The 15,930-nt window shown below is 36.6% G+C and overlaps 1 protein-coding gene across 2 annotated transcripts in view; it reads right to left on the bottom strand.

Moving 5' to 3' along the window:
* Positions 1–10,764: 10,764 nt before the first annotated feature.
* Positions 10,765–15,930, bottom strand: part of LOC101171021 (G protein-activated inward rectifier potassium channel 4) — a 37,508-nt gene continuing 32,342 nt past the window's right edge. For both annotated transcript variants that reach the window (XM_020708457.2, XM_004075903.4), the window contains one exon: positions 10,765–12,732. In XM_020708457.2, the coding sequence (XP_020564116.1) occupies positions 12,347–12,732 (386 nt within the window). In that variant the 3' untranslated portion in view covers positions 10,765–12,346. The remainder of the gene's footprint in view (positions 12,733–15,930) is intronic.

The following is a 15,930-nucleotide window of genomic DNA, read 5'->3' as shown; positions in this document are numbered from 1 at the left end:
GAGTCCCTATTCTCAAACCTATGTTCCTGCCTTTTCCCTTCTCTCTCTGGCCACGGACCCTTCTGCCTCCCCTCTTTCTTCGACCAACAGTAGTCAAATTTCCACCGACACCCTGTAGGTTAACAGCATCGGTGGCGGTCGTTGTTAACCCGGGCCTCGACCGATCCGGTATGTGTAAAGTGTTGTGGATGATTCGCATGGTTATTTTGGCAATTTTTACGCCGGATGCCCTTCCTGACGCAACCCTCTCTATTTATCCGGGCTTGGGACCGGCACAGAGGCAACTGGCTTGCAACCCCTGCGGCTAGATTTTTCACCGGTATGTGTGTTAACGTTAAATACAGAAAAACACACTAAAAACTGAAACGGCGCCATTTAATCCAGTGCTGTTGTAAGGAGAGGAGAGGAAGGGGTTATGAGAAATAATTTGGCTTTGATTGTGTGTCTGTCTGGCAGGTCAGTGTGTGGTGTAGCTCTTTGACTTTCACAGTTAGAGATGTCGTCTCTTTGTGTCAAACTTGTTTGTCCCCCCCTGTTAGAGGCAATCATAGAAAAAAAAACGCGGATGTAACGTGGATTAAAACATTAACCAACGACCCAAAACTAAGGTAAGAAAGTGCAACGGGTTTTTCTGTGCTGTATGTTTTTCTCATGTGAAATTCACAGCATTTGTTACCGTTTTAATGCTTTTAATCCACATTACAGCCGCTGTTCCTTTTCTATTAAAGCCCCAAAATTAAAGTCCCGCCCCACTGCTTGACATGCAAATTTCAGCCAATCAGATCAACCAGAAAGGTTCCTGCCCCTAAGTGACAAACACACCCCTGAATACCGCCCCCAAGTGACAAAAACGCCCCCTTAACACTGAGCGTAAATCCAGGTGAGGGCGCAAAAGAGAACTGACCGAGCAGGATCCCTGCTCAGTTAGGATTGCAGCCGTTCAGTTGTAAAATACGGGGTCGCTTGGTTAGAATTGCGCCATCAGAGTTTTAAGGTTCACTCACTCAGTTTCTAAATACGCGCGCTTAGTTGTCTTTACGCCCTTTCAATTTTTGGCATTTATGTAATTCGATACCAACAGCCACCCAGTTAAACTCTGTCCGTGACGATATGTTTAAAACTAAATATACAAATAAAAGTGTGCATTTGATGTAATTTCAACATTTTTAAAGTATAATAAGTCTGTGGATTCTTTTTAATAACATTGTTATGCTGTTGCTAATAAATGATCAGTATTTCTCGTGGTAGTTTTGCTGATTGTCTAGTCTGGTTTTTATCCGTGGTGAGTTTCTGCTTCATGCAGGCGTTGAGACTTTAAACGTGATCGTAGGTCTGAATGTTTTGTAGATGTGAAAAAGACTGATCACATGCAGACGCGGAGCCAAACACACACTCACACTGCAGTGAGTGACGGGCAGCGGGTTTTACGTTTTTACAATCCCTGCGCGATTCACCTGCTGGCCGTGCCCACAACCCCCCCCCCCCCCCCCACCCTCTGCTTTCTCCCTCACACATCCCGTCTCCGCTACTGCGCGCTCATTCTCAGAGACGGGAGCGCACAGTTTTAGGCACGGCAATTCACAGGTTTCCGGCTGGTACAAACTCTGTGAAATAATAGATAATAGTAAACTGATAGTTTTCTCTCCAAGCACCGCTACTACTGCGCGCCTCTGGCATCGCATCGCGCCCGAGAAGGACTGGACTAATAAAAAAAAAAGTATAATTAAAGATTTGTCTGCGAGCCACATGTGACCATCAAAAGAGCCATATATGGCTCGCGAGCCATAGGTTCCCGACCCCTGAACTAGAGGAAGGACTTATGAAAGTCCTGTGTTTTTTAGTTCTTACAAACTTTATATTTTCCTCACGATTGAATGTCAGGCTCAACACTGTGGTGTTGGTGTTTTTTTTTTTAGATGATTCTCTTAAGGAACTACAAGGTAGCTTTTAGGATGACGTCACAGCAGCGCCGGCTGCATGCACAAGACACAGAAAAGCATGTAAGAAGCATTTCCAGCGGTGTTGAAATAAACGTTCCCACTTTGTGGATAAGCTACTGGATCCCTATCGTATGGAACATAACTATGGGGTCAAATTAGGATCAGCTTCAAATGAAGGAAAAACCAGATTGTAAATTAGACGGGGAAAAAAAAACATAAATTTGAAAACCTAAGACTGTTCCCAAATATAGAAAATGTTTATATGTATTTTCAACTTTTTTTGTTTTTGTTTCTTCCTTTTTAGCTTTTTGAGCGGATCCGATTTTTACGTGGGGGCGGGGCTTTGAGCTCATTGGCTACCAGGAGAGGATTTCCCATCTGGTGACAGAGGAGACTCCTTACTACACATTTTCTACAGTTTTCTCCGAGAGACAAACATTTTCACACTTTTCTTTCTTGTTTAAATTCTCAAAGTTGAAACTTTCATTGAAAATAAGTCCAGTGTAGTGCATAACATAAATAAGAAGGAAATGACCCCAAATGCCAAAAAGTAAGCCTTAAAAATCACCAAGTTTAATAACTGGCAAAACCAATGTCTGTACGAATTATAGAAGGGTCCCGTTTCAACATAAAACAACAAAGATGAATGAAAATAGTCTGTTATATTAGCATAAGAACATTGAAAATGCCTAAAAGTGCTCCTCCTGAGACAGAAGTGTCACACAGACTTGGAGATCTTGGTTTCATGGAGGAAGAAAGGATTGAAGTGGACAGCTGCAGGGACATCTGTGGCTTCATCAAGGGGCTGCAGAGATCCTGCAAACCACACATCAATAAACAAAACATTAATGATCATAAATAAAGACTCGGCTTTACTTCTCTCGAGCAACATTTCGACTTTTTTCTCTAAACTTTATTTCAACTTTAATCTCGCCATTTCGACTTTTTCTTCCTGTAAGTGAGGAAAAAACATTTTCTAACTCCTTCATAAAAAAGAGAATGAAAAGAGTAGAATGACAAAAAAATGGAATGAAAACCAGAATCTAACTGCGATGAAGATTTATGTAACGTTGGCCAGCTGCATGTGCCGCGTCTCTGTACAACACGGCACGGAAGAGATTGATTGACAAGTTCAGCGGCAAAGTTGCGATTAAAAGATCAACCAAACAGGGACACGGCAAAAGGAGAACAGCGATGAAGCACGGGAGAACTGTACAGTAGTGATAATGTTCTTCGAAACCATGGTACAGGGTGGCACATGAACAGACATCGTTCCAGAGCAGAAAAGGCCTCACATTACCTTAAGCTCTCTGGGAATCGTGGGAAATCATGTCCTGGTAGCCAATTAGCTCAAAGCCCTGCCCCCCGAGTAAAAATAGGATCAGATCAGCAGTGAAAACATGCAAACTGAATTAAAACTGAAAACTAAAAACTTTATTCAAGTTTTTAATTAATTAATTATTTTCCAATTTTTCAGTATTAAGTTTACAATTTTATTTTATTTTTCAAATTTACAATTTTATTTCTCACACTTATAATAATTCCTTCAACTTTACAATGTTTACGGTTCAAGTTTGACGCAACATTTTTTTTTCTAATTTACAATCTGGTTTTTGATTAATTTTAAGCTGATGTTAATTTGACCCCATACATATCTTCCTGTAGTTTCCTAATAAATCTATGATTTGTTTGCATTTGAATCCTGACAACTCAAAACATTTAACACAAAACAATATTCCTTGTAAATTTATTCATAAAATCCATGGAATATTGCTCCAAAAACAAATGAAACTTGTGAGTAATTTGTGCTTTCTCTATTATGTTCTTCATGAAAAAATAATTGATGTGAAGACAAGAAACTTAATTTCACTTCCTCTGTCCTCCATCAACAGATGAGACCTCAGGGTGTGACTTAAGTTTTCACAAAAACACTGATGTCAGGGTTTTGATTGTTCCTTAAGAAAGAGAAGAACCACACAGGAAACGAGAATTGTTGTTAGACTTATGCAGAAGGACAACTCGTCTTTTCAAACTGCAACGGAGGAGTCCCGTCTTCAGTGTATGGAGTCTTTCTTTTTGTACTTGAAGGCTGGGGGTTCATTGAATCAGGCAGAACAGGAACATCATATTTTGTATAATCAGCATTTTGCACGTCAGTGTTTTCTTACTAAAAGACAGAACTGAGAAACAATCATATTAGAGTGATTGCAGCATGTGACCAAATGATAACTACATAAACCCCAACAACGGAAATGACTTTTTTGTATTCCAGGTGTGTTTAGGTACTGTTTGGCGTTTGTCATTTGACCAGTGTCAGAAAAAGAACATTAATTTAGTGCTGATTCGTTTGTTTGAAACTGTACAGTTGTGTAGGGATTGCAGCGTAACGTGGAGAATGTTCACATTTATATTAAGACACAGAATGACAAGAATGAATCTGCTTCGTATTGATAAGAGACATTTTTGTCTGTACTTACATCAAATTACAAATACAGGATTAGACTGATTACAGAAACTTTGCTTTGTGTAAAGAAGTTACTGAAAAATAATTCATTTTTTTTGGCCAAAGAAAACGATTCTTAGTCGAGAAGAGACACATTCCACTGAATCATTGGGGACAGAACAATTCATGTTTCAAGACCCACTCTCATCATCTTTTCATCCATTTTCAAAAGCAATGCTGTTTTTAACCAAAATGAAAATAAAAAAAGACCATCATTTTCTACAGCATAGTGTGGGACTGTTGGCAAGGAGCAGCCAGGCCCCCCCTTCCCCTCCTCGTAACTGAGAGCTCTCTGTTTACATTCTCTCTCACTATACCTTTTTTTCTAGCTATGTTAGCTTGTTTCTAAACTTTGTTTCTAGAATGCCACATTTTTATTGAAATAGTTGAGATATTAATCAAACCTTTTCTTTAAATTGACGTTTAATGTCCAGTAGACTTGGAAAACAGAAATCCTATTAAAATGTGATCTAGATATCTGTTTTGACCTATTATATGCAAAACCTGACTTTGAATTAGGAATATTAATAACACATTGTATGACCTAAATTTTTGTTTCAAAATTGAGTTTGAGACTTTTTGTGTTATTATATTTATCAGTGATAAATGTAATAAAATAAAAATGGGGTTTCATCACCAATAATTTCAAAACAGGCTCCAGAACAACACTCCATTTTTTAGATGACTCCCTGGGTGACAAATAAAAGAATGATGCATGACTGCAATATTTTATTCACAGTATTTCACTCGACAAAGACCTGTTCGCAACCACCACAATAGCACAAAACAACACATTTAACGATGTCTTCCAGCACAAAGCTGCATTTCTCATTCATAACACCGCAGCTGGTCAGACCCACAAGGACACAAAATTCTTTCGGTCTGACAGTGATGAAGATCAACACATTTCACTGTCTTCAGTGAAGTAAGTGACTACAGTTTGTGTGAGCTAAGCTACATGCAAAGCAAGGATATCTTTTAGACTAGTACTTGCAATGGGCAGTGTTTTTGCAGTCTCTATCAATCCAACACCAGGTTTGTGTTCTAATGCAGTTGAACTCTTTGAATTTGCCATGACTAGCGTCATCTGCCTAACACAAATAGCCTAACTTATGCCTTAGTCACAACTGCCCTTACAGGTCGATGAGGGCAAAAAATAGGCAAACTTTTACCTTTACGCATTCCTTGTTCCTGGGGGCGACAAGTCGTAGCAAACACTTAAACAACACATACAGGTAAGGATGAAATAGGAGAGACCCAGGCATGCTGTATAGATTATTCTTAATTTCAGCCCACCCACAACCTGCGTTCTGTGCAATGGGCCGGCAGTGCTGTTCAAGTGATAAGTGTGCATCTCTTGGCCACTCTTTCCTGCTCCATGGATGCAGCCTGACTGTTAGAAATGAGGAAATTAGACAATCAGAGTGTAATGTGTGTGGGCATAGTCCAACGGGCACTTGTACGTGGTCAATACGATTCAAGATTTAAAGGGTTTATTGTCATATGCACAGTAAGAAAATGGGTTTCCCTGTCCAATTAAATTTCTACTTTGATATTAACTCTGAATTTCACGTTCAAAGTTAGTTAAAATAGGATAGACTATTTACAAAATATTTGAAAAAGAGTTAGTAGCCAGTACTGGCACACTGGAATGCAGCATAGGGGCACCGTACGACAGCAACACTTATATCTCATAAACGGGGGTAACTTTTGTTATCCACAGAAATTCTTCACGATACACTTACCGAATTTCCAATAATAATAATACGTTCCCTCTTCATGATGTCCCTCAAGGGAACTGCAAGACTGACCTTTGCTCCCTTTAAGATGGAACCCCTACTGTCTACAGCCTCCGTACGGGTCAATCCCCATACTGGTGCATTTTATTAAAGCATCATTCACATAGACAAATATAACAGTTCTAAGTGAGGTCATTTACAGTTCACCAAAAAATAAATAAAAATAAAATAAAACTAACTAAAACAAATAAAAAACACACAGATTTGCAGTGTTGGAGTCCTCACTGCTGACCACGAATTGACTGTGTTTATTGATGATTAAGTCCAACCTAAGCAGCGTGAATGGTCAGGTGTGTGTGTATGTGTGTGAAATGATTATACCTGACTATACCTATTTTAATGTACCATTCAATAGATGCAATATATTCACCATCATACATTATTCAGATCTGAATCAGACACTGTCATTCTGCTGAAGGTTCTGCTCCCAAATTTAACAGCTTGGACAGGAATAGCCTAACCAGCACATTGCTGTGATTCAGTGAGGTTTTTTTTCTGCAGGCTCTCAGAGCTGTGTTGTAACTAACTGTCATGAACATCTGCTGACCTTGTTGTATTTGCTTGGATGGTTGATCATTCCCCCCCATATAACCTTATCACCGGGTCTTTATCAGAAGTCAAGGTCACAAACAAACAAGGTAGGCTGTTGGTAAATTAAAAAAACGTGTGTGCAAATGACAAAAGTTTTTATTATTTTATTTCATATATTTAAAAGGATTGAATCATAAACTAAAAAGAAATGTTCATTATTGTATTATCTTCTATGTTTTATATTAACATAGCATGCTAGTAATTTGTATTTAGAATATTGGTTTAGGCGAAATTTGTAAGTAAACTTGGTGTAGTAATTATAAAATGTACAAATGAGATGTAATCATAGGATTTTATGAAAGAACCTTCATCATTTAATTACATTTCATTATTTATTTGATAATTTATTGCTGTATTTTCAAAATTAACCTTCATTTTTATTACAAATTTTACTTTGTTATTTCATTCCTTCATTTTTTTTATCAGTCCATTTTTGTCACTTTTACCTCCTAGTATGTTTAAAAGTATCGGTTTAAATTGCAATCAGCTTCAAACCATAATGTTTCAGCACAAAGCACTTGGAATGCAGTATTTTGTGCAGCATAATAAAGGTGAAATAAAGAATATTAGGGGGATTTTTGTGGCTTTCATTTTCATTTGATTTTGTCACAGGAAGAATATATTTATGATCAAAACATTTTGAGTAATTAGCTTGCAAATTTCATAAACACTGACTCATTGCTGCATTTTTATTGTCCACTGTCTACTGTTTTGCTGAGGAAGTACAAATGTTTTTTTTTTTGTATTTTTATATTTTGTTTGACAGAATAAAAGCACAGTATTTGTTTGCACCAAAAACTCTTCAAAGAAATTTGCATCACTCACAGATTTGCAGTAAGGTCATGTGCTTTGTTGGTTGTCATCATAAACCATCAATAGTGTGCTGTTGCATAATTGAAACAAGTGTGATAAACCGGAGGCTGAAATCCTTTATAGGTGCAACCATGAATTTGCTTGCTGCAGGATAAATCTCCCTTTCTCTTGTTTTTTTCATTAGTTTGAATGCACTTTTTTTTAATTTCTGTTTTGCATAAAATGCTTTTGTTTGGGATCTGTAAAGACTTTTCTTTTCAGTTTAGAGTGCATGTCATGAGGATTTTCATCTGTAACGCATTATCTTCTGTATCTTTTTGAGTTTCAGCTGTAAATCTCTCTGCACACAATGCAGGAGCAGAACCATTGTTTATGTCCCGAGGGCACAAACAGTCACATTCATGCTTGTAAAAAACAAAAAGACAGGGCGTGCTTGCTACACCGCTTTAATGGTAAAATTCACAAAAAAGAGGAGTGGGAGGCAACAATGCTTGATGTTATCTTCCACTGCTGTGAAGCTGCTTTTGCCTGAAGTGGAAATGTTGTCATGTCCTTACAGTGCTGAGATATTAATGCTTCGTGTCTGTTATATCATTTTTATGCACTTTCAGGTAAAATATGTGGATGCGCAGAAACCAATTTTTGTTTTTTGTTTTGTCCCCATCGTCGAAGGTAGAACGGTGGTCTCTCTGAGTCCGAGGTATAGTTGCTAGGGTAAAAGTAAACTCAGGTACAGTCAGCTGAAAAGGAACATACCCTTCTTTTGGCTGTATTTTTTATTCCCATGAGATTACACACAAAACAAATGATATTCCAGGAATGAGAGATGAACTTTTTCTAAAAACATTGTACCGAATTAGAAATGTCATACACAGTAAGATGTTTACAGGTCACAGTGAAAAAAAAAAAACTAAAACAGAACAGAATGTGCATAACTTTTTAGAAAAAAAGTTTACATTGAATTGGGAGAAAGAACTTCACATATCAGTAATCTCATTTTCTTTCACAAATAAATAACTTATATTGAGTACATTATCTGATAAGATATTGTAGAAACTTTATAACTTGCATGCCTAAAAATACCCTGTATTTGTTACAGTAATAAACTGGTTTCATGAAGTGGGGAATAAGGCTTTAGTCATGCATGCAAGCTTCATGTTTTTTTTAAAGAGAGAGAGAAAAGGTCATGTTTCAGTCATGGCTTTCATCGATAAAGTTTCAACCCGGCAAAGGCTGTCAAACACAGCTTTATATATATTTTTAAAAAACAAAACAAAACAAAGAGGCTGGCTAAGCTAACAGTGGTCAATTTTGTGGTTGTAAAATGATGTCAACACTTGTAGGTTTTGCATCTGGCAACAAATATGGTGCATCTGTGAAGGAAAGAAAAACTGCAGTATGATCTTGTGCTTTTGCAATACCAGTTTGTCCATCAGTAGAAAAGATTTAGGACTGTTTTCAAAATATGAGCATGTGGTATAAAAAAACTGGAAATACGTTTTGCACACTTTCAAAAATGTCTTCTGTCCTTAAAAATGTTTATTTTAGGTGCTCAAAACAGCAAATACATGAACCCACTTTTTATTTTTGAGTGTCTACAGACAAAAACTCAAGTTACAACCTTCTATCTGAACTGAAGGTCCAATCCACTCAGTTTTTCTTGTCAGAAGCCAGTCAGCTACAGTTAAACAGAAATTTGAGCGCCTGTGCATTGCAGCTCAAAATGTGTCTAATTTCCATTATTACTTATGAATTAATCATTTCCAAACAATTCTCACATTATTTTGTTTAATATTTATTTAATGAGACCTCTTTGGAGACTCTTTCTGTGTTAGAACAACACACTCTTTTAAATTGAAGGTATTTTTCTGCCCCATGTTTTAAAACGCGGCCTATAAATGAATGTTAAATGTTAGGGGGGAAAAAATCATTTTCAATAGAAGAAGAACAACGGTACAATATGACAAGATGAAGGATTCTTTTCTGGCATCTCTAGAAAAGCTGTAAAAAATAATAGGAACAACATTGTTATTCATCCACTCTGGTTTTTTAAAACCTAACTTTTCCATTTTTGTTTTTGTTTCTGTAACTATGCTGGTGTGATATATAAAACAATGATTCTAAAACTCTACATTAAACTTGCTGAATTTGTTTTTTGTAAAAACAACACAGGATATGCTATCACTTAGTCATTCAGCACAATGACTAAAACATTTAAACAAAAATATTCTGAAACTCTACGGCAAACATCCCTTTGCTTTGCACAGAAGTTTCTTTAATGTGAACCAAGGATCAGACTGTTTTTGTCTGCAGGCACAGTAGGTCTCATTGTGAAGATAAATATGCAAAAAGTTTGACACCATTTTATGTTTGAAAAAAATAAAAATAGGTCATTTTACAATTTTAATTGATGTCAACTAAAAAAAGAATTAACAAATGTTGAAGGATTGTTTTCTGTAAAATATTGTAGCTATCCATGCACTGCAAGATCTACTCAATGACAACTGGTTGATGGACAACTTTATATGGTTTTGTTCACTGCAGCCATGGTGTTGTGATTTACTGATAACATGACATTAGAAAGTAATCCCATCGGTGTAACATTTTGGAATCTGATTGGCAAGCAAGACAATGCATGCCAATAGGCTGCTGACAGGAGAAAGGTTGATCAGTTCAGACAGAATATTTGTATCAAAAGTCCAATCTTGTAACTGTATTTTCTGTAGATCTTTGCTTGTGTGCTTGTAGAAGACATCACCTGTCTCTGTGTATGAGCTACTTAAAGGGCTTCAAATTATATTTTTAAGACAGAAAACATTTTTGGAATAGAGTGAATATTTTTTACTCATGCTCTAGCACACAAGTTTCAAACTCAAGGCCCGGGGGCCAAATGTGGCCCGCCAGGTCATTTTATGTGGCCCGCGAGAGCATAAAAGTTTTTAATTTCCCAAAATAAAAATTGGTATTTATTCATATCTAGGGGGAATCATACTTGAAATATCGGATTGGGCAACTAAACATTAGGACTTTAACACTGTCCATATAACCTAACCTGACAGAATCAAATTTAAAAGGATTTATGCTGCAGAATCAAGCAAACATATGTTTTCTATGTAACTGTAACTGTCACTTTAAAAAGTTATAATACAAAATAATGAGTTATTTAACATTAAGGAGTAGTTACATTTATTTTTCATTACATTTAATTAAACATATAAGTTATGTTTGGCCCTTTGAGGACAGTCACTATGCTGATGTGGCCCTCGGTGAAAATGAGTTTGACACCCCTACTCCAATATGTCTAAAGCCATAAACACAAGGACAAATAGGTTTTGAAAGAGCAAAAAATAATACTGTACTTTCAAATTTTCCATCACTACAAAGATTTTGTTTAATGATTCAAAACTTACAGATGTAGATATCATAGTACATCCCTAAAAATAATTGTGAAAAGAATATCACTCCATATTTAGAGACTTGGAAAAACAATTAGGGTGTTATCCTAGAAAAGGAATAAACTCTTTTTGAAAAACAAATATTCTTGAAGTGCACCTTGTTTTCCCAAATTTGGGGGGGAAAAAAATCATGTCATTTTTTTTAAATATTTAAAAATAAAGTAAAACAAACCCTTAAAATACATGATCCACTTTGTTCTGTTGCTGAAGCATTTCAAATATTCATAGCATAGTTTCTAAAAATGAGAAACAGTTTGTACTGTAGCTTAGAATAAACATTTCATACTTGAAACTACTTTGAAAGTCACTTTAAACTAAGCCTGACATGCATCAGCCAGTCGCAGGAGTTTGATGGGTCAATGTGGAATACTGTCACAGTTAAGTGTGCTTTATGTCGGAGCCTTTGATGCAATGTATCTGTGAATGCATTGGAGACAAGGGCAGGATCTCTATTCCGTCAAAAGGTTTTTAAAATAGAAAATTAGCAGAAAAAAGAAAACATTTTCCAACTATTTCCTGTTATTGAAACCCTGAAGATGCATATAAAACGAGATGCTGAGATTTTAATTGGTCGTTTTGTGCAGGGGGTCAGGACTCATTGGCAAACATTTAAACACAAGATCTAGGACAATCTGTTTATGAATAAATAACTGGACGTACATTAAAACTGGTCGAGAAGAGGGGTCAACAGCTTTTGGGTTGGTGTATGATTTATTCTATGAAAAAAAAAGGTTCAGCTGGTCATTTGGTGATGAGTGATAACTATTCTCTCACCTACTTTAATAACTAGAAAAACTATGCAGGGTGAAGCTTGTGACTCCTGATTGGGTGTAGGAGGCACAACATATTTTAGCCTCTGAAACAGAGTATCAGTTTGAGGGTCCAGACTGACCCACTCTAGAATGGGAAGATTCATGGAGCCACAGTGTGCCGTTATGGCTTCCAGTTTCAAGTCATAGTTATTTATTACAGCTTAAACGGATGAGTTATAGCAGTAGACGGTCTTTAGCACTATAAAGAGACAATCAGATCCATTTGTTTTAGGTGTAAGTATAGATATTGCACGTGTCTCTGTATGTGTTCTTCCTTCACTACAAACCCATCTAGGCTATAGGTTAAATAAACAAGGAAGTATTGCAATAATTTGGTGCTAGAGAAAACTGCTTTTGTCTACAAAAACGCAATGGAAAAAGGTGACCATTGATTAAGTCAAGCAGTATATTTTCCAGCCTAATCTGGTGTCCTTCAGCCAGGCAGACTATCAGGAACAGGTAGCTCTGCCAAAGCGGCATTTGAGCCATTGTTCTCTCCCGTGTTACTCCATAAATCCACGTCCTCCCTTTCTTCCTCCTGGTTTTGCAGATCCTGTGTTGACGGAGGTTCTAGAGAGTCAAAAGTTTGCCCTTTGGGTTCAGGGCTAAGGAGTGGCAACTGTGGCAAAAGTGGCTCGTCCCGAAGCTTCGTGGCCAGCTCCTTGGCGCTGCAAGTGGGTGTGTTGGTCTCATAGACATCGTGGAAGTTGTTGTAGTCTACCTCATAAAAGCCTTTCTCCAATGACAAAACGGGCGTAAAGCGGTAGCCCCACAGGACCTCAGTGTCCAGGTAGGAGCTTCTAGCCTGACAAGTCATTCCTGGCACAGACATAGACAAGCAGATGTGATCCCATTCACACGAACACACACGCACAGAAACACGTTTTCAGAAAGTTCCACGCACGCAGATGACAAAAGGACAAGCATAAACAGAGACACACAAAGACAAAGGTGAGAAAGAGGAAGAGCAGTTATGGTTAATAATCCATGCATTTGGAGAACCCACAAAACCCACACCAATTATTGTTTTTTTCTAACCAATAACTGCTTTGCTGACATAATAGCTGCTACATTATTATAAACTACTTTTTATCATGTTAGCAGACAAATCTGAAGAGGAAAAACAGATTTCTCATTCTGATCATGCTCCTACACTCACCTTAGACCCTTTAACACCGGAGATGTCGCCGGTGACACCACCTTAGTAACACATACTCTTAAACCGTTTACAACGTGAATCTTACGTAAAGTGTTGCATCAGCAGAAACCACTTTTCTCTGTCACAGAATCAGCACATTTACGTTGATTGCATATATACTTCACTTCTGTGAAGCTTCAGAATTAGCTGGCATTACGATAATTTCGTGAACGTGAAGAGTTGTAGTATTGGAAAGACTGTCAACAGTCAGGCTAAAGCTAAAGCTAAAGCTCAGGTGTTAAAATGATTAAACTAACAAGACATGGTCTGATGTAAATGTCCTTTAAATGTAATGTCAGTACTATAAATGTTGAGCATCACAAAAATGTGTTTTAAAATGTTGCCCTTTAGTCAAAACCAATAACAGTGATACTAATCAAAGAAACAAAAAGGCCTTTTCTCTGATGATAAATCTGCTTCTACACGTATATGTTTTTCTTGATCTATTATCTAAAGCTAAGGTGGGACATTGCGATTTTGATGTAGATACTTAAGCTTAACGCCTGTCTAATAAAGGTGAGTTACATTAAGCTGTTTGCAATTTTTTTAACCATGTGTTTTTATTAGATCACTAGTACAAGGGTATCAAACTCAATGCCTCGAGGGCTAAACCCTGTAGGTCTTTTAGACAGATACAGCCCTACTTGCTGCTGATTACCTGGATCAGGTGGGTTTTGCCAATACAAAACTACAATGGTAGGTTAGTTGGAAAATTTATAGGACACTGGCCCATAAGGCCTGGAGTTTGACACCTGTGGTTTAGGACATACCAACTTTGGTTGGACAATAAGTAAACATAATTTTTTTTATTTATTAAACATATTTCTTATTAAATGTTACATTTTATTCTTTTTTGTCAAGCACTGACTGGCTTTGAGTTTCTAGAGTGACTTTTTTTTTGCTCAGGGCAGATGTTATAGATGCAATGTGATATTTTTAAAAACAAACATTTAGATCCAGGAACACTGATTGTAGAGACTGGTCTTAGAGAAATTCTATACATAAAGTAGCACTTTACTCTGCAATAAAATGTTATGTCAAAGGAGAAAGACCAGAATGTTTTTGAGGTTAACATCAAAGGCCAGAGTAACGCAGAAAACCACTTATTATAACCAAGGCTGAATCTGAACGCACAGCCTGAACTTTGTAGTAGATGGGTCACAGCAAATTACCAACCCCATGTAATTCCTGTCAAACTGACACACACTGACAAAAAAAAAAAAAAATACTCAAGATAAGCCCTGTTCTTTAGATTTTGGATTTCTTTGTAGAAGTTTAGAGGGGGGGAGTGGTGGTAAGCATAGTGAAAGTGTGGATACATCCTGCTCTTTTGATTATTAACTAGGATACAAGGCCAGACTAATGTCACAGTTCTGATGCTTGGCTTTTTTTCCCCTTTTTGGAACATCAGCAGTGTTATAAGCAGGTCTAATATGACATTTAAACAATTTCCTGCAAGCAATGCCAAAACAACCAAAAGATCATTTTTACAGAAACAACTATTGCTGTAGATTTACCAAGTTCACACAATTTGGAGTTCAGTCTCTACATGCATCAAGATTGGTCACAAGTGGAATGTATTTCGGACAGCTAGGGCTAACCATTTCCCTCCAGAGGTTTCTGACGTTTAGACTGCTCAGAGCTTGGGGAAATACCATAAAACAAAGTGTATGGCTTAGAGCTTTCAGATCCCACTAAACATGTTTCAGGAGAAAATAAACCACATCAAACAGTGCCTGTTTTTTTTCTTTGTGAACAAAAAAGACTTGTCTATTAATAGCCACAGGATAAAAAAAAGACAACTATGCTGTTGTCACACTGGTTTGTGCTGATTGTTTCAGATGTTCAGGAGTCAAATATAGGCTGTCTTTACTTAACTTTCTGCACAACTTTCTGCATCAATTCACTTTTAAATGACTGTTTTTCAAAGAAATAAATTAAAAAACAGTTTTTATGTTATATTAATCTGTACTTTGAATTTTTGAAAAAAGAAACAAAAACAGGACTTTAAATTTATCATAAAGATAATTTACAAACAAACTATTCTTAAATAAAGATCGAAAATATTAGCTGTGCAAAAAAAAAATCTTTCCAGAATAAATTATTATTCTGCCCACAAATACCAAAAACCTGTTAAGTTCATTACAGAGCATTTTGCACGTGAGACCTTTCACATGTTTTTTTGTGATATTTTTACTCAAGCATGTTTAGTATGTCAGGGTTTTACTGCACCTGCACTTGAACAAGCATTTTCCATTTTTTCAAAATTCCTTTCTGTCAACCATCACCCACTGTTACACCTGAACTTTAAATTCACTTGTCAGTCAAAGCAATCTTGACACTAACTTGGCTTGAACAGTGAGGGCCACACAAAGGAGATTACAGTCTATTTATCCAATTAAGTATTTTTGTTGGCAACAAATAATTATATAAAAAAGTTTTATATATTTTTTTATTATTATGTATCTCATTCAGATATTAAAAATACAAAATCATTGGTTTCAAATCAGGAGTTGAGTGATTTAATTCTGCATATGTATATATTAGTTCATCAAAATAAGTAGCGTTGATCTTTTTCTTTTAACTTGAGTTTTTGAGTCGTTTTGTTGTTTTACTGCTTCTTCTCTTGAAAATCATTCGTTGTACAAAAATGTTGCGTCACTATTCATAAATGATACTTAGAAAATATAATAAAGTAAACTGCTGTGTATAAAATGTTGTGAGGGATGTAAATTATGATTAATCTGGCTTGTAAAGACAACCTTTTAGACATATGTTTTGCGCTTAAGCTGGTCTAGATAAGGTAAAGTCCAATCAAA

The sequence above is a fragment of the Oryzias latipes genome, chromosome 13 (genome assembly GCF_002234675.1).
Source record: "Oryzias latipes chromosome 13, ASM223467v1".
NCBI classification, from domain to species: Eukaryota; Metazoa; Chordata; class Actinopteri; order Beloniformes; family Adrianichthyidae; genus Oryzias; species Oryzias latipes.
Note: the sequence above shows the minus strand (reverse complement) of the source record. Positions and strands in the feature narration are given on the sequence as shown.